General features: G+C 40.9%; 1 protein-coding gene across 3 annotated transcripts; it reads left to right on the top strand.

The window, feature by feature from the left end:
- Positions 1-8,982: 8,982 nt before the first annotated feature.
- Positions 8,983-24,485, top strand: klf3 (Kruppel-like factor 3 (basic)). Of its 3 annotated transcripts, none has more exons than XM_044028647.1 (6): positions 8,983-9,255; positions 16,154-16,214; positions 16,664-17,189; positions 18,041-18,188; positions 22,050-22,216; positions 22,323-24,485. In XM_044028647.1, exons 2-6 carry the CDS (start codon positions 16,173-16,175, stop codon positions 22,502-22,504), a joined length of 1,065 nt encoding a protein of 354 aa, XP_043884582.1. In that variant the 5' UTR covers positions 8,983-9,255; positions 16,154-16,172; the 3' UTR covers positions 22,505-24,485. The 3 variants fall into 3 exon arrangements, with proteins under 3 accessions (XP_043884582.1, XP_043884581.1, XP_043884583.1); XM_044028646.1 differs by lacking the exon at positions 8,983-9,255 and adding an exon at positions 11,108-11,287; XM_044028648.1 differs by lacking the exon at positions 8,983-9,255 and adding an exon at positions 15,324-15,368.
- The last annotated feature ends 482 nt before the right edge of the window (positions 24,486-24,967 follow it).

Here is a 24,967-nt window from a genome sequence, read left to right on the forward strand (position 1 = left end):
TTCGTGACATAAATTTTGTCATCCAAATAATGTTCACACGTATTATCGTGAAAGCCTCCAATTTGTGCCCAATCTCCAAAAATCATTTCTGTTTTGGTAATATATAGATTGTGAGAGTAAAGTACTTTACTACATTGACCACTGGTATATATAATTCATGCTGACGAAACATGTTTTTCTTGCATGGTGTAAAATCTGTTAATATCAATGCATTTCCAAAGGCTGAATTATGCACTGAAACACAATGTAGTAAATAAAGACAGACACTTGGTCTTAGCACTTGGCTCCCCCTCTCATCCTCACTCTCTCTCTCTCCATCTGAATTCAAACCCTGGTGCTTTGATCCTCTGAGAATCATTCGTTTGGGTCAATGTAAACGTAATCCAAGACCTCTGATGCTTGTTCTGACTTTCAGCTCTTCACTGGGAACATAGATGAGGGGCTGATTCCACTGCACCACGCCTGCACACCGGCCACGTCCCCAGCCTACGAGACCAGTGCGGCAGGGCAGATGAATGTTAACGTGAAAATGCTCTGCCATGTAGAAATTTCAAGGAATGAGAGGTATTTATGATCACGTGACCTTTTTTTTTTTTACTGCGCTTGAGATTTGACTTTGCTGAAAAATGTACACAATGTATCAAAGTTCCATCAGGTGCACACCAACTTTGACCTTTACCCTTTGAATGATTGACTTGGCTGACATCATCAAGGATTAAGGTAAATGATAAGTAACAATGCTACATTAACTCTTTATGATAACCATGCCAAACAACTGATAAGTGTTAAACTAAAAATCAACTAAATATAAGATGAAGGAAACCATTTTTAAAAGCAGAGAAACGAAAACAACAGTCTCTGATTGGTCTCTTTGCGGATTTAGTCAGCATTGAGCCCCAAAAATGGGGCTCAGGTTCTTGTATTGACTTACAATATCCACCGTTGTACTGTTAATAAAGCAGATGCTGGGGCAGCTGTAGCTTTGTTATAGTGCTTATGCCTGGTCATGTTTGATCATAGATGTGGTTGTAAGGGCAAAGAAATAACTCAGTGTTAGATTTCTGTGTCTTTGTATTCAATGCAAAAAGTGTGAGACTGAGAACGTGTTTTTATTTGTGTAGATCTGGGCTAAGCGTTTGCTCTTTCGGTGTCAGGTCTCACTAACTGAGCGTTATTGCTCATTTTAGTGTGTGAGCAGTCATAAACAAAAACTGTCCAACGTGATCTGATCATAATGTGGACATCACTAAGTACAACTTTCCCTCCTGGCATTTAAATGCATCCTGGATGTGTTTGCTGCACAGATGTGACTACTGTCAGAGTCAGTGACTGAGAGAGAAAAATAGACATGAATCACTACAAATGAATGCACATATGATTAGTGAAGAGTCTGCATGGGGTCTAAAGAGATGGTATCTCTTTAGACTGTCCCGAGGATGTCTTGCATTCATTAATGCTCAGGAATTTGGACACGTGTCCTCAAAGCACCTCTGAGTGTGTGTGTGTTTTTTGTTTTTATTTTTCCTCGAAATTAATTGCATTTTTGAGGACCCAAGCATGCCCCAAATCTTGCAGAATGTTCAGTCCTGGTTAAAATGTAAGTATGAGAGTTGTTTGGTGAATGGGTGTGGTAATGTGGAAGTGGGAGGGGCAAATGAAAATTTTAAAAATATTTTATTTGGTGATGTTTTTAAGTGTTTCACGTACATGAACAGAAATTGGTACACGCGTTTATCCTGTCAGGACACTCAAAACAAATCAATGAAGACTTTGGCCTCAATCCTCCAGGAAGGTGGCCATTTTGGATTGAATGGCCCTTTTATGGTGATTTCACACATGGTATTTGATCGGACTCCCCCTCCTTGAGCTTTGCTGCAATCATCTTTTTTGTATTCAGAGCTAAGGACACATACTTAGTGTGATCCGCTTGTGATTGGATGTCTCAGGACGGATGTTAACACAAGGTCTGAATGGCATCTTGGCTGCAGAAGGAAAAAAAAAAGTCTTTTGACATTCCTGCTGCCTTTATTGTTCTAACTTTCCCCATTACCTCTTTCACAGGATGTTGTCAGCACATGTGCATCTGGCCTTTGTCCGGTCTATTATTAGATGCTAGGAATTATTACCGCTTCAGTGGCTAAAACTGTTTTTCAACAGCCAGGTTTCTGGGGATGTAAATGTATCTCCTGCCTGGTGTCATGGTCCCGTTCTTTACACAGAACTCAGCACCTGGGCTCAGAGCAGCCACACCCTCTGAAGACACTGAAGTCATGCTCTGAATATTTTTCCTGGGTATTTTGGGGTGGGGTAACAAAGACATTGTCTAACTCTGAAAAATGCTGAACGACTACATACTTAGTTTGTAAACTTGGCTTGAAGTTAAGCTGAAAAGCTGATGTGTCTGATAAAGCAGCAACTTTTTTGTTTGCTGAACAAAAACAACTTGTTCTTTTCTGTTACTCAATTACCGTAATGATTGTGAAGGAACCACATGTTTGCATGTGTTCATGTTTCTCTCTCTCTGTGTGCTTGTTTGTTTTTGTGACCCTTTTCTGGTATAAATACTAACCTTGTGAAGACTGGTGGTCCTCATGGTCCTACTGAGGCAGAACTTCTTTTCTGTTATTGCTTATTGGTTAAGATAAGTGGTCAGATGAGAATTGTGGTTAGGGGTAAGGTTAGAGATAAGGACATAGTTAGCTGGTCCAAAGGAATGGAAATCAATGCAGTATGTTTCCATGATGTTAGAAAGGAATTATTTAGAATTCATGTAGTAGTAGTTTGACTAAAATTCTACTGACCTGAACTACAACATCCTGATAATGTGATTGGGAGTCCAATTACAATTCTGTGTGTGTTTAACCAAAACTTCTCCCATTTGCTATACGCATGCTACACAGTTAACAGATCCCTGAGTTTGACCCAGAAATAAAGAAGTAGTCAGCAAATAGAAGAAAGAAACAGCGAGGAAAAAAACGGCAGAATTGAGACCAGCGCATTTATGGACTAACGTGGAGACAGAGTTCGTGTTGTGACACGTTAAAGTCTCCTCTCCACACAATACAGAATGTTAAAAAATAGAGTCTGAGAGTCTTCTGTTCAGGATTGTTTTGGATTGTTTAAAATATTTCAAAAGAAAAGGAAAGGATCTTTATTGTCATTGGTCAGATGGAGGGTTGATCAGAGCCACTGCGATTGAGTGCACAACCATGAGGGACGGACCTGACCAAATGTGTCCAAGATTCTGACAGGAAACAGCACCTTCTTGCTGTGAGGCAACAGTGCTAACCACTACATTACCATGCCACCCCAAAATATGTCTTGATAACACCCCGGAGCCATAGTTGTCATAACTCCTCTTCAAATGCTGTAACGTTATAAAAACCCTCAATGAACTTTATCAGGGCTTTACCGTTCACTTGTGTGAAACTGCACCTGCTCACTACACTACTGCCTTTGTTGAGCTCTGCGTTTGTTTGGAGAATTAAACTGCGACCAAAATGGAGAAAATGTTAATATTCTGTTAACTAAAGGTCAGTGTGTGTAAGTGCGTACGCCCTGCAGCATATCAGAGCCCAGAATATTGCTGAATTTTACACCATTTGAGACCAAATCTTTTAAAGTTAGTAACACATTTTTTCCTGTGACGTGACAAAGTCAGAAGAGTAAGTTTTAGAATAGTTTTATCACTTTAAGGGCACTTTAAATATGTTCGCTGTATATATTTGTACAGTAGAAAGGTTTGTCTGTGATGTGTCAACTGGCACATGCCTAATACTTACATTACTGACAGGGGGGCGTATAAATGTTGATACACTTCATACAATAAATCAATATCCCACTAGTGTTAGTGCACGGAAACATACTGAGGACAGTGTGTTTATGACATCGCTAACAAGAATAGCCCTGTTTGAGTGTGTGTGTATACGGAAATTCGGCACATGATCTTTGACCTTTAGGCTGCTGAGCTCAATGATGTGCTGTTAAGTTAAAGCTCTTCCTATTTAAAGAGTGTATACATACTATATACTGCTCATGCATGTGCAGACACACACACACACACACACACACGCGCAAAAACAGACAGCTTTATTGTTCAAGAAACCCCGCCTACTGTCTCTGCTCCTCACGCATTCAACGACACACCCAGAGAGAGATAGAGATAGAGAGAGAGGTTAAGTTACAGTTAAGGTTAGGCAAATGGTTATGGGAAGTCTCCAGGAAATTACTTCAAGTGTACAGTTCCCAGAGGTGAGCTGTGACAGCGTGCGTGTGTTCATCAAAGTGACGTATGAAACACTATCATTAATCCCTCACTACAGTGACAAAAAGAAAAACAACAAGGACTTAAGCTCTCACACTCTCTGTCCAAATTAAATGAAAGTGGAGGGAGAACATACTCAAAAACTACATGTACTTCCTTGATTATTTCTTGTTGTGATCATTGTATTATTTATCTTTTATCCATTGAAATCCACACGATAACATCCTTGTAATTCAAAATATACAGTTTCTCAGACTCATTGACTCTGGCTGTCTGATATGTAAGTACCTATACTTTTGAGGTGATCAAGACAGAACCATTAACGTTTGTTTGCCAGAGGTGGGAAATTTGGTAAAAAGCTGGTTTAGCCCACAACTGTGCACCATAGTTTTGTGTGTTTGTATTTATTCTTCCCGCTCTGCATGTACCTACATACTGTAGATGGGTCTGATTTGATGGTTTGATCACTGTGTTGTAAAGAAGGATTCAAAAAAGGCAATAAAAAATATTTATTTGCTTAGTTAAAGCCAGACATAAAAATTGCCCAATTTGATCCTATAAAGCCGTCGTGTTTAAAAGCTATGATTTGATTTATAATACAGTTTTACTGCTTGTCTCTGCAGTTTGTGTGGGTTCATACTAGACACATAGTTCTCCCTGTGCTGCTGTTTTTGACACAGAAACACAGTTTTGCTGAATTGACCTGACCAACCCTTAACTCTACCTCCGTCACGCTCCCATCCCGCTCATCCACGCGTCTCATGCTCTCTCTTCTCGTGCCGACAAAACTGGCTAAAGCCTGAGCGGATGTGTATTCAGACTTGAAAGGCCTTACACTTTTAAAGACCATCCATGAAATAACAGCTGTCATATCATCACTTGCTTGTTTCAACAACCAGCTCCGCAGCCGTACCCACCACTTCCTCACCTCATTCCACAGACTGACAGTGTGGAAGGCAGGGTCGCGATGACAGATGCTACTGTGTAGATTTGTGTGTCTGTTGCCTCTTTAAGACTTTTTTTTCTGACATAAATACTGACCTTGTCAGGACTAGTAGTCCTTATGGAGATCAAAACCTGGTCCTAATGAGCTAGATCCTCATTTATGAGGTTAGGGTTAAGCATTAACTAGTATGGTTAGGGATAACGGTTTAGTTGGGCCCTCCAAATCAATGCAAGTCAATGCAGAGTCCTTAAAAGGATAGGTGTGCGAACCTATGTGTGTGTGTGTGTGTGTGTACATATTTATTACCTATTTAGGATAATGACTGGAATAAACACTGACTGACTGACTGACTGACTGACTGACTGTGTGTGTGTGCGTGTGCGTGCGTGTGATACCTTGTACTACCTTTTTGTAACACCATCTTTTTGTAACACCTGTGGAACCACCTGAGTGGTTCCACAGGTGTAACAAAACTGAACAATATATGACATAATAAACAGGACTTCGGCATGGATGGATCCTCCAGGAAAAAAATATTCACATAAAATGATTGTCTTTGATGGACACCAGCCAGTGATTTAGCAGTATTCACTGTGCAGAGTAAAACTACATTACCAATATAATGTGATTAAAGTATCTGGTTATTGCAAACAGCATGCAGTTCATTTTCATTGAGATATGAACAAATTGCTTTCCCAAGGCATTGTTGAAATCCCGGCTATGACTGACATAACTGGAGACATAAAAACACATGCGTCAAAAGTAAAAGCATTACATTTTATGCAAACAAGAATGTCATTCACCTGAGGCAACAGTGGGGATTTGCCAAACAGGAAGTTTAGTATTCCTCTACAGCACATCAAAAACTCATAATTGCATTTACTTGAATCCCTCTTGACTCCAAGATTGCAGTTACAAACAAAGTGAGAGGTGGCAGCACTGAATACATTTTTATCACTGAGCAGTTTCCAAAACAAGTTCAGTATCTGGAACAGACGGAGCAACATGAACGCAGCAAACATAACAAATGGGTTTTATTGACCTTGATTCATCTTTTTTGTTACTTCTCAACCTGATTTTGTTTTCACACAAGAGAAAATCTTATATGCCTTTAATTTCCTCCAGTGTCTCTGTATGTCTGAATATCATGAAAACAGACTCACTGAGAACCAAAACAATGAGCTGCAAAATTGATAAGATGGGTGTTGATTCTCAGTCCATTCAGTATTAGTATAAACTTAATTTTATTCAATATTAATACCAAAATATTGCTATAAAGTCGAAGCACAAGTAGTGAGTGAGTGGTAGCTTGTATGGTTTAATATACACACACAGAGGTGTTTGTAGCCTATACTTTATATCACACTGCAATGATTAAGGTGTGTTCATACAAACATTTACTGCACACCTGCCAACCAGAACCAGAAACAAGTATTTGTTGAGGCAATGAGAGAAAAATGTGTAAATCTGAGGTCAGGACATTACATTTAATTAGGCATTGTGCTTGAATTATGAGCTACTACATTTCAAACGCTAACTGTTGTAAACAATAAAACGCCACCTTTAACAATGACCTCCGTAATAAACATCTCCGGATTACACATTTCCGACAGTGTCACAGGAAAACAAAGCATCCTCAGCCTCATTATGACACGGCTGTTGTATTCGATTCTCTGAGTTAATGATCACTGCACAAAATACAGTATAAGCCACCTCATTGGCTACAATATGGAACACTAAACCCAGGAATATGTGGTGGTGTTGGGGAGCATTTTAAAGTACAGTTTTGTACTTCAGCAATTCTGATTTGACCTAGTTTTTCCCCACTGCCCCCTATCTCAGTCACACATACTATACTTGTTCTGAGGACACTGCACTGACTTTCATTCAGTTCCTGAGAAATGAGGTTCTGCCTCATCAGGACCAGGTTTTGGTCTCCATGACGACAATTGGTCCTGACAATGTCAGCGTTTATGCCAGAAAAGAGAGAGAAAGTGACAGAAACAGTACTTTAGTAAGTTATGAGTTGTTTATTTTACTCTAGCATTACTTGTCCAGACTGCATCTAAACTGTGAGGTGCAGATGTGAACACACAGGTAGATTGGAGATTGGCTCAGACAGGCAGTTGCTAATGGGAGCAAACATTTTTAATATTGGACGATCACATTTGTGAGAAGCTTAAAGTGATAAAAAAAACAATTGTGAAGTTCTTCTGAACATCCAGGTCATTTTTTTGTAGCAGTAGAATCCAGTTCTGAAACTGTTCACCCGTGCTTCTTGTTGTTTTCAGCCATAATGCCACTGTGACATTCTTGTCAATGTCAAAATAATGTGAAAACATCAACAAAGTTAATGCCGTCTGTTCCTCGAGTATTGCTCACTGAGCGTCTGCACACATGCAGGATGGAACCAGGTCTGTTTGCCTGACAAAAAGTATGAGAACAACCAATAGGTGTGCCTGCCCTGTCTCTGAACTGCTCTGTGAGGTGATGTTACAGGTTTAGGCTACATGTATAGTACTCAATACACATTCAAAATGCAATAATGCTGCTCTTTCACTACACATGAAGCCACAAATGAGGGTCACGTGGGGGCGCTGGTGCCATTCCCAGCTGACATAAGGCTAATGGAGGGCTACACCCTGGACAGGTCACCAGTCCATCACATAGAGACAAACAACCATCCACTCTCTAATTCACACCCATGGTCAATTTATAGTGTCCAATTTGCCTAATTCCCAAATGTGCCTGTTTTTGGACTGTGGGGGGAAATTGGAGATCCCCCACAAAGGCAAGAGTACTAATCATGACATCGACCTTGTGGCTAAACCTTGTGGAGGCAGCAGATTCATCTGGATAGCTGTTTATTTCTACTTTTTGGGGGAACAACATTTGTTACACAGCTGGAGAATTATGTCTTTGAGATGACTTGAGATGAGTGTTAACAAATGGTCTAAAATGACTGTATGGGACCAATATTGGTATCGGTTGAGACGCGAGTTTGTCATATTGGCACTAGGCACAAAAACGAGGCATCGTCCCATCCCTTCAAAGAATACAAGAACACAAGGAGGGTGAAACGAATGCGTGAACTCGACACTGGAGTGGAATGTGCGATTGCGTGTGCATGCGTGGAATGTTAGACAAACGCGGCCCCTTGTTTGAGTATGAACGGTACTCTGGGCATGTACACACATGCACAAATGCAAATGTGCTGTTTGTGGATGCGGAATGCAGCAGTCAGTGTGACCTGGCTACGTTGGCCCTGAAGTGCAAATCACCAACATTAATAGAAATTAAATTAATTAAACCAATTAAATAATTAATGTAGTTGTGCATTAGTTAATGTTGTTGTGTTTCCCTATTTGCACATCAGGGCCACCATACCTGACCCTTAATTGTGAGGCTATAAAAATGGAGTCCACAGGAGGCGCTGTTCTCTCAGGTCACTTGATTTACATAATCTTAAAACGTCATAATGGAGTTATTGATCAATAATTCCCCATTTAATCCTGTCTACGCTGTAGCTTTAATTGCAGATTATGAACCATTTATAAACTGTGACTCACCACTGACTGGCGTGAACCTCGTGTTTTCATTAATAACACACTGCACTCAGGCTTGTTAAGGATAATAACTATAATGGCTCTTGTTGTCTTCTCCAAACTTGGAATGAACATTGCAACACACACACACACACACACACACACACACACTGGACCACCCCGCCCCAGTCCCGCCCAACGGCCCGACCCCACGGAGAACAGGCAGGCAGGCAGACAGACAGACAGACAGACAGCGGATCATGTGACACAAACTCTGAGACTCACTCAGAAAGAAAGAGACACTGAGAGTAAAAGAGCCATCGATCACTGGAGCTTCTTTTTGTTGTTGTTGTTGTTGTTGTTGTTGTTTCCTGAGCCTGGTCTCAGTGACACAGCGGAGACTCCTGCGTCACTTTTCCATTTACTGGGCTTTTATCAGCGAGGCTGCCTTCAAACGACCGCGTCTGCTTCAGGAATAGACCGCGTCCTCCATCTGTGAAGTAAGTCAGACGCTGGGTTCACTGTCACACACTGTGGCACTCGGATGGTCTGTGGTGACGCTTTAAACTGCTGTTTTTTATATGTTTGTTTGTATGTTGTTGTTTTAAATTGAAGTTTGCTGTAATAAGAAGACTTCATTATGGGGAAGAGAAGTCATTGCTGTGGGTTAAATTTAACGAGATTAAACTGTTAGTGAGTGATTAATAATGAATTAGATAATTAGGCCGTGTGTGTGTGTAAAACTCAACATTAACACATTTATTTAATTCGATCTGGTAAAAGGCGACTTGACGAATAATTATCTTAAAGTCGCTGATTATGATCATTATTATTGGTTAGTGGTAAAAAAGAGAGAGAAAAGTGGTCAAAAGTAAATCATCTATTTTAGTTTTAAGGATTTTTATATAATTCATTGGTGATAGGAGACTTATTTTATTGTCTTATTTTGTCCGAAATGTAACTTTCTCAGTTTAAAATAATATAAATCATTAATAATGACAATAACCCATGCCAGAAAAACTGACTATACCACTGCAAATCCACGTGGATTGACTGACTGACTGAAAGGTAAACTGAAACTAGTGCTTGATTAAAGAGTGAGGGGCTGTCCCTCAGTGTCACAGCATGAGTGCAGTGTAATACAGTGTGTCTGACAGGTGTGTGTGTGTGAGAGAGAGACAGAGAGTGTCAGATTGAGCAAACACTGAGTCACACCTGAGCGTCTCTGTCTGTCCTCTCATTCAATTCACCTTTGACAATACACATCTCTTTCTCTGTGTTTCTCTGTCTCTCCCTGTTTCCTGTGCTTTGTTTCAAGGCTGAGGCTTGCGTCACACATTCCACTTGGCCTATGAAGCCCTTATCCTGTTTAGAGCCTGGAGTGAGAGAGAAAGAGGGGGAAAGGAGGGAGGAAAGAGAGGGATGTGGATGTGGGGGGTGGACGATTGTGGAATGAGGGCGATCTCTCTCTCTCTCTCTCTCTCTCTCTCTCTCTCTCTCCCTCTGCTGCTCTGGGTCTTACTTAATACTCTGCTCCGGTCCAGAAAAGTTCTTTTAAAAGAAGAAAGAAAAGTTGAGTTGACCTCTTTTATTAAAGCACGACACAGACACACATACACGCCCCAACTACCCCACCCATCCCACCCACCCCTACACCTCTTTTCCTGAATCAACATGCTGATGTTATCTGGTGGAACAAAATGCGCAAGAGTGTGTGTACACAGACGCAGACACACAAACACACACACAGGCACACACACACTTCTCAAAGGGCAGGTCCAAAAGAACATTAGGGCTAAACATTAAACTCCTGGATGCTGAAGAGTCGGTGCTCGTCCATTAGAAGTTAAGGAAATTAGAACACTGTTGTACACAGACAGCCATAAACTTAAAAAGCTGTGACTCGTTACGCAAGTTCACACGCGTGCCAGTGCACATATGCACGCACACAGTCATGTAAAAGTGCACACACACACACACACACACACATACACAGTGTGCCTGTTACTGCTCTTAAACCACTGGATTGAGCCACTGTGACAGTGTAGCTCTTTCTTACCACCCCCATGTTTGAGGTTCATTGAAGTTTTGTCATATTTTGGTTGAAACCCACTTCATTTTCTTCCCCGTTTCTGTCTCTGCCTTGTTCTTTCCACTTCCATTTTTACATAGTTTGGTCAGAGCGGCTGTTTTCTTTGCCCTCTTTCTCTCCTTCCATTCCCCCCCCTGTCCTTTCATTCTTATGGTAGGGAGGTTCAGTGTGTTGGAGGGTCGGACAGGAAACAGGTCCCCTGCAGCAGCACCCCCCATTTGGCTTCACTCTCCTCCTCCTCCTCCTCCTGCTCCTGCTCCTTCTCTTCTTCTTTACACCCCGACCCATCACGCAGTGTGGAAATAATAACAGTCAGACTAAACTCTGAGGGCTTCCGCTTCTCTCTCTCTTTCTCTCTGGCAGTTTCTCTTGTTCTCTCCTTCCCCTCTGTCGTCTGGAAAGCCTCAGAACTCTGCTTTCTGTGACATGTTCGGGTTGAGGTGCGTGCACATAATGTATGCGTCTTTTGTCAGGTTTAGAGTCTTGTGTCAGCGCCGGTGTGTTTTTAAATGTGCGTAACCATGTGTGGGTGACGGTGGATTCTGTTTCCTCTCCCCTTGTGATGGCCCCCTTCGGCTTCTCCATGGGGTCTGCAGGCCTGCAGCCTCGCAGTCTGCTGTAGAGGAGTGAGGAGAGACTCAGAGCAAGTATGTGTGTGTGTGTGTGTGTTTGTGTGTGTTTGGAGATGGTAGGAGTGGGCTAGGCAACCTTTTAGATGAGGGGAAAAGGAAGCCAAAACAAGAGGACGGGGGGCTTCAGCAGGGGCCTTAAAGTGAGAGAGGTCAAAGTCAGAGCATGTGACATGTTATTAGCAGAGTAGGAAGTGAGGCAAGGGGTTGAAATAAGAGAGTAGGGAGGTACACTTGGGGTGAGAGATTGAAAGAATGGGTAGAGGGCAACTGAAGGGTTGTAGAGTGACGAGAGCTTTTACTGGAAGAGAACTCAGGAATAAGGGACATTTAAATGCTGGAATACTAGTTTCCCACCTTGATGAGTCATGTAATTGGGATCTTAAATTAGGTTAAGATTAGTTCACTCCCTAAAAGGGAAAAAAAAATAAAAATACAGTGTTGTCATGAATTTCTGCTCAGGAAGCTATGAAGTGTGTTCATGCCTTATAGTGTATGACAGTGGGGACGGACCAACTGCTTACACTGACACGGTAAAAGAGGAGATTCAGAGAGAGAAGTAAAAAAGAAGAGACAGAGAAGTGAGGGCTTTTAGTGTTAAAAATGTGTGTGTGTGTGTGTGTGTGTGTGTGTGTGTGTGTGTGTCTGTTGCGGCATGTTTTTGGACAAGGCTGTTGTCTGGAGGTTTCTGGTCTCTCTGGTGATCTCATCTTCTCCAGCCTGTTGCTATTAGGCTGCATGTGCGTGTGTGCATGCATGCGTGTGTGTGTGTGTGTGTTAATGTGTTGCGTGTGCAAACCCCCCGTTTGTGTCTGTGTATTTTTAAGCATGTGTGCGTGTCTGTAATAATTCAGTCCTCTCGTGATTTAGTGTGTGTATTCTGTTGAGCTAGCAGAAACTCAGTGTGCAGCTGCGAGTGTGTGTGTGTGTGTGTGTGTGTGTGTGTGCGTGCGTGTGTGTGTGGTTGAGTCAGTGGCCAGCAACTCAAAGCCACAATATTTTCCCCTTCAGTCATGTTGTTTTATATCATTCATAGAGAGGCAGAGAAAATGAGTGTGAGGTTTAGATAAATACAGTAGTAAAGATGTGAGTGATTGTCGAGCAGCGAGTGTGGAAGAAGTGTAGAGGAAGATGTGGAGGCCAAGATTACAGAGAGCAAGACGCAGAGAGTGTGATGAGGGATGTGTTTGCTGAGTGGGTTGGGGTAGAGTACACAGTAGCTCTTCTGACCTAGAAGGACAATATTTGCAGCCCACACTTGACATGCACAAACACACACACACCCACATGTAGTGCGTAGGGAGAAACAACACATGTATGGCTACTTATTCACCAAAGACATGCAGTTCTCACTGGTTCTTCTGCCTCAAAGTTTGTCTGTCTTTGGGAGTCCTCGCTCTTTTATGTGCTCTGATGAAGCAGAGGTGAAGCAGCCGTCTGATCTCTTCCTCACACAAATCCGTTTGACCACTAACTATATTGATTTTGTTGACCAGGCAATATTTTCCTTTATCTAAGACACAAAACCGTCCATTTTCACCACTGAGATTGTGATCATCGTATTCATTTTTTGGGGGCAAGCAATTAATTTACCCATAAATGCAGCTCTAGATGCAATTTAGATAGAGACAAAATAAATAAGCTCCAGCTGCAGGTTGACTGGAAGCTCCTGAGGCTGTATGGTCTGTGGTGTGGTACTCCACACAAGATGTTGAACTCCTATTCAATTAATTTTCCTGCAGTTCCATTTTCTCCAAATCACTGTATTAATTTTATTATGATCCAGCCCAAGGGGAAAAATTGGTCAAATTACTGATTACTCTCCTCTCTTCATTTCCCTACATGGCGGTTTACCACGACGAATAAATAAAAAATAAAAAATAATTAAGTCTCTGTGTTTGTCCTGCGATGGACAGTGTGTACCCCGCCTTTGGGCCTGTGTCAGCCTGGATTGGGACCAGCAGCCCTGTGACCCTCAACTGGAAGAAGAAAAACAGCATAAATGATTTGCCAATTGCTACTATCTAACCCAGATTACTTTTCTTTCCGTTAATGACATTTAGTCCTCTAAGCTATAAAGCTGTTCTCAGACATAAACCTTCGGTAATGTCCAAAGATTTTTGTCCTGGACATTGTGAGATTGCAGTGTGAGACGTGTTCACACCAGCAGGAGAATCACCTGGCTTGAACATGCAGGAAGCATTTGTCAGATTGCCTCCTCCTGCCTTCTCACATGAGCTCACTTGGGCATTAACTGGAGATTAAACTAGAGAACTGGCTGGAGAATCTCCACAAAATCTCTGGGGGCGACTTCTGCGAACATCTTCATTCACACATACAGCCTCTCAGGAGAATCCACAGAGTTCAGTGGGTGTGTGTGAATGCAGCTTACGCAGCGCGTCTTGTCTCAGATGGCATAAATCAACGTCACCTCCTTGTTACCAGGAGAGACAGAGACAATACCTCATGTCAGGTGAAGTCTGACTGGAATTGTGTGTTCCCATGACTACTTTTGTTCTTCGAGGACTTTCATGTATGCTGAATGCGGCCGGCTTTTTTCAGTTTCTGTGAGAAATGACGTCAGATAACAGACAGTCTAAAAGCTATTATGGCATTTTCCTCGGCATGTCACCATGCAATATTTCCACATGTGAGATAAACAAGTCACTCAAGCCTCGTGTGCTGTATATGTTTAAAGCTGGCTTCAAAAAAATGTTTGGAATAATTCAATAACTCAACCAAAACATCTTGTTTTTCATATTTTCTTTGATTTTCACATCACTATTATCAGCCATAGAGCTTTTTCATCCTGGCTAAGCACCACCCTCACACCACATTATCAAAATCATATGTTTGACGACAGCATGACAACCTGTAATGTCAATTGCATTTTAATGTACAGTGAGCATCCACAATTCCAATCTTATTTCATTTTGTTGTCATTCATTATCTGTTTATACACCAACCTCGACTTACAGGTGTTCAAAGAAAAACACATTAATAAGCATTCATCTTTGTCCAGGCATATATTACTGGGTTATGATCTGATATGAACAAAGAACTTTTTTTTTTGTTTTCGTGTTGAGTTTGTGCTTCATAACTGCTCTGATTGTCACCTCTGTGTGTGGATCACAGCCACAATAGAATAAATGCTTGACCTCAAGTTGAACTACGGCACAATAAAAACCCGGATTAGAAAAAACACACACCCTCAAAGACATGTGTACACAGACACACAGTCGTCGCCCCCCCAACACACACACACACATACAGTCCCCACCTGCCTTCAGTCTCTTTGTTTCTTCAGAGCCGAGTGAAGGGTGAGGTTTTAGTCGTCATGTTCACACCCTTCCTGACCCTGCAAGTAAGCATCCTGCTCTTCGATTGGTTCACTCCTCATATGGACTTTGTGTGTGTGTGTGTGTGTGTGAGTGTGTGCGCGTGCGCATGCATGCATGTGCGACTAGGGCGTGACGGCCTCTGTTCCTGCCATTTGTTAATAATTAAAGGCTAACTTGTCTCTAGCTTGTGGACTTTAATCAGCTCTCTCTCTCTCTCTCACACACACACACACGCACACACACACACACACACTCCTTAGGGTACATTCTTTGACAGTTTGTGTTGCCTTAATGCTCTGGTGATCTCACATGCTCTCTCTCTCTCTCTCTCTCTCTCTCTCTCTCTCTCTCTCTCTCTCTCTCTCTCTCTCTCTCTCTCTCTCTCTCTCTCTCTCTCTCTCTCTCTCTCTCTCTCTCTCTCTCTCTCACACACACTCACACACACACACACACACACACACTCACACACACACATAGATATAAACACACTCATTCTAACCCTAACCCTTTCAAAAGTCATCGTCGCTGCACCTGGTTATTCAAAGACGCAGGTAACTGGAACCACCTTTGAAATCTCACTCACTTTGGATCCAAATACCTGACAGGACTCTCAGTACGTGTCAGTGAGAGTGTGTGCATATACCCTTATCTGGGATAAACACTGACCTTGTCAGGACCTGTAGTCCTCATAGGGACCAAAACTTGGTCCTAATATGGCATAATCTCAGTTGTTCTGGTTAAGCACTGTGCAGTGTTATAAATTAGTCATTTTCTTTGGTTTATTGTTGGTTGTTTTCTCCTAAAAGAAAGTATCTTGCAGTTCCAGACCCAATGTTTAATGCGTGACCTGAAAAAATGTGAGATGAACAAGATTTGTTAACAGATTGGATGTGTGAGAAATCAGAGCCTTCTGTGGAAATAGTGAAAGCAGAGAGGAGGAGCAGGTGTGTCAATTCAGACACACAAAAAAAATCATTTTTGTGGCTTTTGTCTGAGACACCCCCTTGTTTTAAGGTGATCAGCTTTAATCACTTCACAAGGTGTGTGTTTGCATGCAAGTAGCAAAAACTACAAAAACATGAACTTTTCTTCGACTAAATTCACAATTATGAAGCTGTTACGCCATAATCACATTACAGTCCTCCAGTTTTTCTTAAAAACCTTTCAATCCAGATTTCTGCCTTACTATACTGGAACCTTTACTTTACTAACCTCTGCTGGCCATTATCGGCCTTCCATGAGGAAAGACTGTTAAAAGAGTGCGTTTGGCCTGTAAATGCATTGTTTTGTTTGACGTTGTGTATTAACATTGGGGTGGTGGTGTTTTCCTCTGCAGGAGCCTGCCCTGTGCAGCCATGCTGATGTATGATTACCCTCTGAAGACAGACATGGAGACGGTAAGGCATGTGTGTGTGTTTTTGTGTAAATGTGCGTGCATGTGTGCGTGTTTTGAGTGCTCTCATCATGTCCGGGCATGTTTCTGATACCAAACAGTATCTCTGACCTACAACACACACGCACACACACACACACACACACACACTCCTGCTATGTGTCTAGACAGAGTGGTTCCCACATTCCGTGTCTTCCTGGACAAACAGGCTGCTGTACAGTGGACATTTGCGTACAATACACACACTTCCAGGCACCATTCTAATGAACACATGAACATCACACTCTGAGACATAACAGTTACCTGCTCGCAAACTGAAATGTGTGTAAGATTGTTTGTGTGACAGAAAACATGTTTTCCATGTTATTGAATGCAGCAGAGACATTTTTTAACTCTTTTGTCCTCTGTCACCGCTTCCTCCTTCTACATCCTCTCTTTCTCTCTCACTCACAGTCATTCTACTCTTCGTTGGTGAAAACCCCAGAGCCATACAGAGTCATCTTCCCCCACCCCGCCCCCCTCTACCACACACACATGCATGCCTTCAGCCAGTCCCACACCCCCAGCAACCCCACACACACCCAGCTAGAGCCAGTGGACCTGTCTCTCAGCAAACGCTCCTCCTCCCCTCCCTGCTCCACCGCTTCCTCTCCGACCTCCTCGCGCAGCTCCCCACCTTCACCTCACAGCATGGCGAGCCGCGCCTCCCCCCGCTGTTCCCCTCCACACTCCCAGCTTCGCTCATCTCCTTCCCACGGCGTCCCGCCGCACACACCCTCACTTCCCTACCCCACCATGATGGCTCCGCTCATCAACTTGGGCTCGGGGGTCATCCAGGGGTCAGGGGTCATGGTGTCTCCAGTCACGGTGCCACTGTCCGTCCTCTACGGATCGGCTCTCCACCTGCCCCAGTCGATAATGGTGAGCCCGCCCGTCAGCTGTGACGACGGCCATCATCGAAGAAGAGAGCACAAAACAGGTGAGATCTCGTTTGTCAACATGTCAACTTCTATGGACTTCAGATTAAGTTCATTTATTACAGTAACACACTGTTAAATTATGGATACAAAATAATGAAAAACAAAACAAAACAAGGAAAAAAAAAGGAATGAACTAACTGACAACTGCACGACACTGATGTACAAGGAAAGTGCTGACTCCTTTTTCTCTCTTATTTGTTCTGAAAAGGAAGAAATGCTTTTTTCTGTTCTCAGAATTTGGCAGGTTTTTCTTTCTTCCTTGTTTTTTTTTGTTTTCACTGGACAACTGTAGATCACAAAGACAGACAAAGGTCACCATATCTATTGTCTGTGAAAGGAAACAAATACTGCTGAAGAATGGCAAAATAAACATGTAACTGTGAGGTACGTTTTATCTGGTATCTCCTAAAGAAAATCAAATATCATGACACATTTTAATTAATGTGGAGCAGTAAGAGGCCACAGTCACACCAGCAATTTATAGGTTTTATATATATGTATATATGTATATATACATATATATATATATATATATATATATATATATATATATATATATATATATATATATATATATGTTACTTTATCAAAGATTCTTACAAACACAGTTTTAATACACTGAAAAGAATATACCTGTAACTTATTTAATCTTAGTGTTAATAACTGGTCGATAGAAACTGAATTCTTTTTACTAATTATTTCTGAGAAGAAAACAATCAACCAATAAATATCTATAAGAAAAAAAGCTGAATTCTAAGTATAAAATGTTAATTTAAGTAATGAGGAAAAAAGTCTGAATTCTCAGATTAAATCGTCTGAAGTCTGAAAAACTGTTTTTCCATCTTCTCAGTTCACTCTGTAAAGTCCCATGAGCTGAGAGGCGATGCCCACGACCTGCACAAGCCAATCAAAACAGAGCCGTGCCCTGAGCTCATCCATGACCCGCACAGCAGCCATGAGATGAAACCATCCGTCATCAGGATACCACATGAATACGAGTAAGAACCACATCGGCAGCACACGCGTACAGATTATGAAAGAATGTTTCACAAGTGTCACCGTCTGCTGCAGAGCTTCCCCTTTGACTTTATATGGAAGTGGTGGTCAAAGGCTGGTTCATCCATATTTATTCCTGCCGTAATATGTCGTTTAACAAAAAAAAGTGCCACGAAGAAGGCTGGGCATCATTTAAATATGCCGTACTCTCACTTTATCTACTCTCAGGTCTTTGTTGCTAATTTTGTTTTTAAAACTAGTTTTGGCAGTAATTCCTGAGAAATGTGTCAATAATGACTAGTAGTAGTACTGACTCACTGATATTTAGTGTTATCACTAGTAATGTAGTATGAAACCTACCTTTAGACAAGCTTCCCAAACTCTAACAGGGGTTCAAGAAAACTTCTAAGGCCCATGTTTATATTTGTGGCGGTTGCTGGTCTTTGAAACAAAGGAAGCTCATTTCAGGCCCAGTTATTTATATATAAATTCTGCATTGAGCAACTAGAACAAGGAAACGTGATAATTATGTAAAATGGAAATGCTATAGTAGTGTTTTTATTTATGGTGTATATGGAAAATCCTGAGGCAGAAAAGGTTCTTCTAAAGTCCGGTCTGAGGCCCATTTTCAATAACCTCCACAGTCCACACCTTGTGATTTACTGCTGTATGTAAAACAAGACCATGTATGGCTGGATCACGACTTGTCAATTGTTGTGAAACTCCAGCGCAGCAGTTTACACAATAATGATATCATTGCACATGTTTGCATTCTGCCTGTGGTCAGCTGGTTTCAGGCTTTTATCTGTTTGCTCATCAGCTAAACTGGACATTGCTCCAACTCTTTACTAAGAGACCGGCAGGTCAAAGTCTCCTTACTGTTCACTTTGGTTAGTGAGTCAGACATTTGCATTCATGCATACACGTCTTCAGGACAGATATCGGGATTAATTGGACCATGTCTGGTTCAACCTGCATAAAATGCCACACAGTTCTCTTCTTTCTCTTCTCTGCTTTGTCTTATCACAAAAACACTGAACAAACACTGGGAAAATGTGCACGGTGGCAGTAACGAGTCAGTCTGTCTGCACTCAGCTACCTCGCCTTTTTCCTACATGTGGGCACGCAGATGTTAACTTAAAAAAAGATAAGAGATAAGTAACAAATTTAACACTGGACCGGTAACAGAGCTGTTAAATATAAACACAGTTTTTACATATTGACTTGACACATGACTTGATTCCTCTGTGTGGTCTTTTATTTTCTTATTTGCACTCTTACGTCTCATTACAGCTTTTAAATGCTTATTCATATTTCCTTCACTCGAGTTCATATCAGTCATCTTGTTCCTGTCACCTCCTACATTCCTCTTGCATCTCTGCTTTCTTATTCCTCCTTCCTTTGCTTGGCATTTCATTTATTTTTGTAGAGCTCATTGCCCGGCATCATTCATTCCTTTTCTGCTCCTGCCCCTTCCCTTCCTTGCTTCCTATACCTCCTCTCCTTCCTCCTCCTTGTCCTCACCTCACCTTGCCATGTTTCATCATCTGTGGAGTCACAGCGTTTCCTCAACGAAATGAAAGCAGGTCAGTTAAAGAAGTAATAGTCAGAGAATGTTGCCCGTTAGTTCCTGTGCAAATGAAGTGCATTACATTTTGTTACCCCACCCACGCACACACACATATGCACACACACACACATGCTTACGTGTGCAAAAACACATACACAATAGCTGTTAGGCGAAACCATGAAACAAGTGGGTGTGTCTTTCATCACTCATCCTTTCAAAACACAGTCACTCAACAATGTAAATAGTCTTTATATATATATGGCAGGTTGTGCGAGTGTGTAAACATGTATGATATTGTGTGTGTGTGTGTGTTTGTTGCCTCTTTAGGGCCTTTTCTGGCATGAATACTGACCTGGTCCGTACTAGTAGTCCTCATGTAGACCAAAACCTGGTCCCTTCTGGTCATTTCTGAGGATCTGGTCAAGATTTGTGGTTATGTTATGGTTAGGGTTAGGCATTAACTGGTTATGGTTAATGTTGGGGATAACGCTTTGTATAGACTGTCCAAAGGAATGGAAGTTGTGTTGTTTAGTAATTTAGTTAATGTTTAGTCTTTAAAAGAAAGTGTGTGTGTGTGTGTGTGTGTGTGTGTGTGTGTGTGTGTTTTTGTGGGGGATTTTCTGCACATTCCTCTGTGCAGAACTGATGTGAGAGATTTGTATTTCAACACTCGACACCTGCTCCCAACTGCCACTTACACACATCCACACATGCATTAACTCACACACACTTTAATGAAAACTCTAAAAGTGCAGAATGATAGCTCCTTTTTCTCCTTCTGTTTTTTTTTTTTGTTTTTTTACTTTCAAACACTTGAAAATTGCTTCTCTCTTCAAGTCACTTCTATTCTTTTGTCTCCGATGGTTGAGGGTGAACTGTGTTAGAAACCTAATCTTCTTGGGCCTTTTGAACTTGGGTGTGTGACTAGAGAGATTGTTGCAAAGTTGCTTCTACCATTACACAATTATTTTTTTCCATCTTATTTCTCTGATATTCGGCTACGCGGCACTGAATGATTCATATCAAGTTCCATTGGGTGAATAGTTGAAGGGTGAAATAACGACAACAAGAATGCAGGGGGTGACGGGAGATGGCTAAGGCGTGGCAGACTGGAAAAGGCGGGAGATATTTTTCAACGTCACAACGGGTAAAAGTTGTTATTGCATCGGAGAGAAGCTGCAGCCAAATTAAACTCACTGAACATTCAGATTTCAACTTCCTGAAAGAGGCAACTGCTGCGTGACACCAACACCCTCTGCAGGTGAAGCAAATTAAAGAGTCTTGAGTTCTTCCACCACCACAGAACGAAGGAATTATACACTTTTGTCGCAGAACATTAACATTCAATTTTAAATGATGTGATAAAAACTAAAATGTGACCGTCAAAAGTGTTCTTGTATGTTCTGGCTTCATGAGGCCATGTAACATTCAAGTGTGTGAAAGTAATTTTATCTGTATACAATACAAATGTTGCCTGTTTTACATAATATGTAGCAAAACAAATGAATGTGTAACTTCACACATTTGAGTACAGTGAGACACAATTACAAAGGAAATCAGTGCACAGACACAAAAAGTTTAATAAAATGAAATGTTGAGGCCTCTTAAATACTTTTATACTTGGACCCATGACTGAAGTTTTCCTCCTGCTGACTTTGCTCAGGTGCAACATGAGTGAGCATGGTTGATAATCAGGGTGTTGGTGTTACACATCCGATCTGAGTGAGGAGAATGGAATTGTGCCGAGAGCACTTAGCTCAGCAGAGTCATGACGTAGCTGTGTGCATAGTTTTTACTTTTTTTTATTTTTGTGTTAATAAATGATCGATCTTATAACATTACATTTATGCCGAGTCACAAGCTGAGGTCCTCAGTGAAAGACTTGCGGCAGTGAGGTGTCTTAGTGAGTGAACCCCATCTGTGGAATAACCTACTAAACCTGAGGAGATCTGTGTGACCAGCTCATTTCCTCTCTCAAATCCCCTTAAAAGACACATGTTAAGGGGATTTTATCACTGAAAACAATCTAATGCTTTTGTGGTGAATAATCTTTCTGGTTCTTATTTTATTGCTTTTATTGTTTTATTCGGCTCTGTTTTATAATCTTACCACCATATCATATTTTAACTGCTGTTGTTTTCCTTTATTATGAGTCCTGTAAAACAGTTTATAACTGTATTATTATTATTTTAATTATTATAATTATCATCTATATTATTATAATTTTCATATAGGAAACAGTAACAGCATTTTCATTTAACGTCTTTTCTCTCTCTCTCTCTCTCTCTCTCAGGGGAAACAATCCATCAGTAATAGTTCATTCAGGAACAAAGCATCCTCTCCCTGCTGAATCTCCTGACTCACTGAAAAAGCGAAGGATTCATCGCTGCGACTTCACCAACTGCAACAAAGTGTACACAAAGAGCTCCCACCTCAAAGCACACCGCAGGACACACACCGGTGAGAGTTTGTGATTCACACACATCTGCAACTGTGTTTTCTCTTATTTATGTAGACTTTTTTTTGTGAACCTCTTAATTGACCACGATTTTCTCTCTTGGTTCAGGTGAGAAACCATACAAGTGCACGTGGGAAGGCTGCACGTGGAAGTTCGCCCGTTCAGACGAACTGACGCGACACTTCCGCAAGCACACGGGCGTCAAGCCGTTCCAGTGTCCCGACTGTGAACGCAGCTTCTCCCGCTCTGACCACCTGGCTTTGCACAAGAAACGCCACCTCCTGGTGTGAAGCGGCTCTGGGGGACACTTGAAACAAACATAAATAAATAAATTAAAAACTCAATGCTGGTTTATATATTGGACTGTACCACTTTGACTTTTTTTTCTAAGAGCTGGCCTTAAACATTGGACTCTGATAGGGAGGGGACTGTTCTTCAGGCTGCAGGTTTAGACCCTTTCACCTCATTTGCCTGAATAATGAGCTGGTGTCATCACATTTATCATCAGTCCATCCTGAAATTGTTAAGATGTCATACCAGAACTCTCATCAGCTTCAGAAGATCCTACGCTTTTTTTTTTTTTTGCAGCAAAGAGGCAGCAGCATCTCAGCCGGCCTGAGACCAGCGACCTCTTGTGGCCATGGAACCAAACTGCACAGGCACCTGCTTTGAAGCCACACAGCATGCTCAAGCTTTTCTGTGCACCATCAGCTCTCATTTCTGTGCATGCTTTCAAGTACAGTTGTGGACTTGGACACACACACACACACACACACTTATATGTAAACACTTGCTAGCTAGTAAAAAATAATGTGAAACCTTTCAGAATGTATCATATCACACCTACTGTGCATTGTGTCGTACACGTCGTACTCTGGCTTTCTTTTCTCCAACACACAGCTACCTGTGACATAGTGCTAGTGCTAACTCCTCCGTCATGGATCGACCACACAACTCATCTGCCTGTACCAACTTAAATTATGAAGTGTCAAGAATTACAAAGTAAAAAACCCAAAACAAAAGCAGGTAGCTCATGCTCGCTTATTCTTGTACATATAATGTTAACAGCACACACAGTAGAATACATGCACTTAATGAAAGCAGCTCAGCCCTGTGTGCTTTTGGTATTTGGGTTGAAAAGAAAATGGGCACTGGGGGTCTCATTCATTATCAGAGTGAAGTGTTTTTCTTTTGTTTTTTTATGTTTTCATTCAGAAATGTGAACATTGCTGCACAGGGGCATTATTGTGTTAGTGAGGAAAAGACATCACTCGGTTGGTTTAAGGGTAGAAGCAATGAAACGTCTTGTGTCTTACCAATGTTTTATATCAAAGTGTATGTATCTATGGATTATTGTTTTGGTTTGTGTTGTGACACCATGGTAGCCTTTTTATTGTATACATGACACTTTTATATGGGAAAAATACAAAGTGCAAAGCAGGGAAATTTGCTCATTATTAATTATTGTTGTTTTTTCAGGAGCAGATGTTTTATTCCAACAATTTAGGATAAATTCCACAGTGCTTAGTACTGGAATCAGTAACTGTATGATTCCAGTCAAAGGCTGTAAAATAGCAAATCACCACTTTAGAGGAGGATTTTTTTGCCTACAGCGTATTTGTACATCTCTAAAGTGCACTTTATATGCAATCACATACACACATTACATGTCTATGTGTGTGCGTATACACATATGTAAACATTATATCCAGACAAACAAACATACCTGACACCAAATGTCTCCATTCAAAGAAAAACTGCTGGTCAGTTTTATCAGAAATCATCCAACAGTTTTTGTTTTTTTTAAATGTAAAGTCACTGCGAGGAGTGATTTTCTTTTTTTACACACAAACAAAACAAACGGAATGTATCGGCTCCACTATCTGCGTTTGCTCCTGGATACTCAGTTCTTGCTTGTAAATGTTTTTGTATCTGCAAATATAAGTTGTAATATCTATATATCTATATATATGTATATATATGTGTGTATGTATGTATGTATATACAGTATGTATGCATGCATACATATATAATAATTATTAGACTGAAAGGGCTATTAAAGGTTTTTACTAAGCATGATTTTGATACTCATAATATTGGATATTCTACATTTCTATAATGTGTCTGTAATAAAAAACCTATTTCTTAATCTATTGGCTATTCAAAGGGAACATGTTAAACTGTGAACATATAACTGTACAGGTCTATCTGCGATTTTGCATTTATTTTAAAACAGAATATTCAAACCACTTAATAAACTTATTGATATTATTTGTCGTATGCACTCTTTCTTGTCTGTGTGACTGCTGAAACATTTATCATATTGTCAATTTGCAGATTAGCTGGTAATTATTTCACAATTACTATATTTTGACGATTGCTTTTCATTTAAGTTGTAAAAACCATATGTTTTCCAAGCTTCTTTAATGTGAAGTATATACTGTATGTTTTAATTTTTACATTTAACTTTTGTAATGTAGGTTTGACTTTTGCTTATATTTACATAACTAGTGTATGCCATTACAGAAGGTCCACGTTTATGTAGCTTTATTATATTAATTAAACTCAATATAATGTATTCTTTGTTTGACAGCAGAATGTTTACCACCACCTTTACAAAAATAGAGTAATTGATTCAACAGAAAAGCAGAATTGATGACAATGATTGTCCTTTGGAAGCCATCACACTGAGTGATGCAAAAGTATGATTTAGCCCACACAGGTTAACCCTATTCTTCGTCAATTGATTAATG

This window comes from Solea senegalensis, linkage group LG6 (assembly GCF_019176455.1).
Source record: "Solea senegalensis isolate Sse05_10M linkage group LG6, IFAPA_SoseM_1, whole genome shotgun sequence".
Lineage (NCBI taxonomy): Eukaryota > Metazoa > Chordata > Actinopteri > Pleuronectiformes > Soleidae > Solea > Solea senegalensis.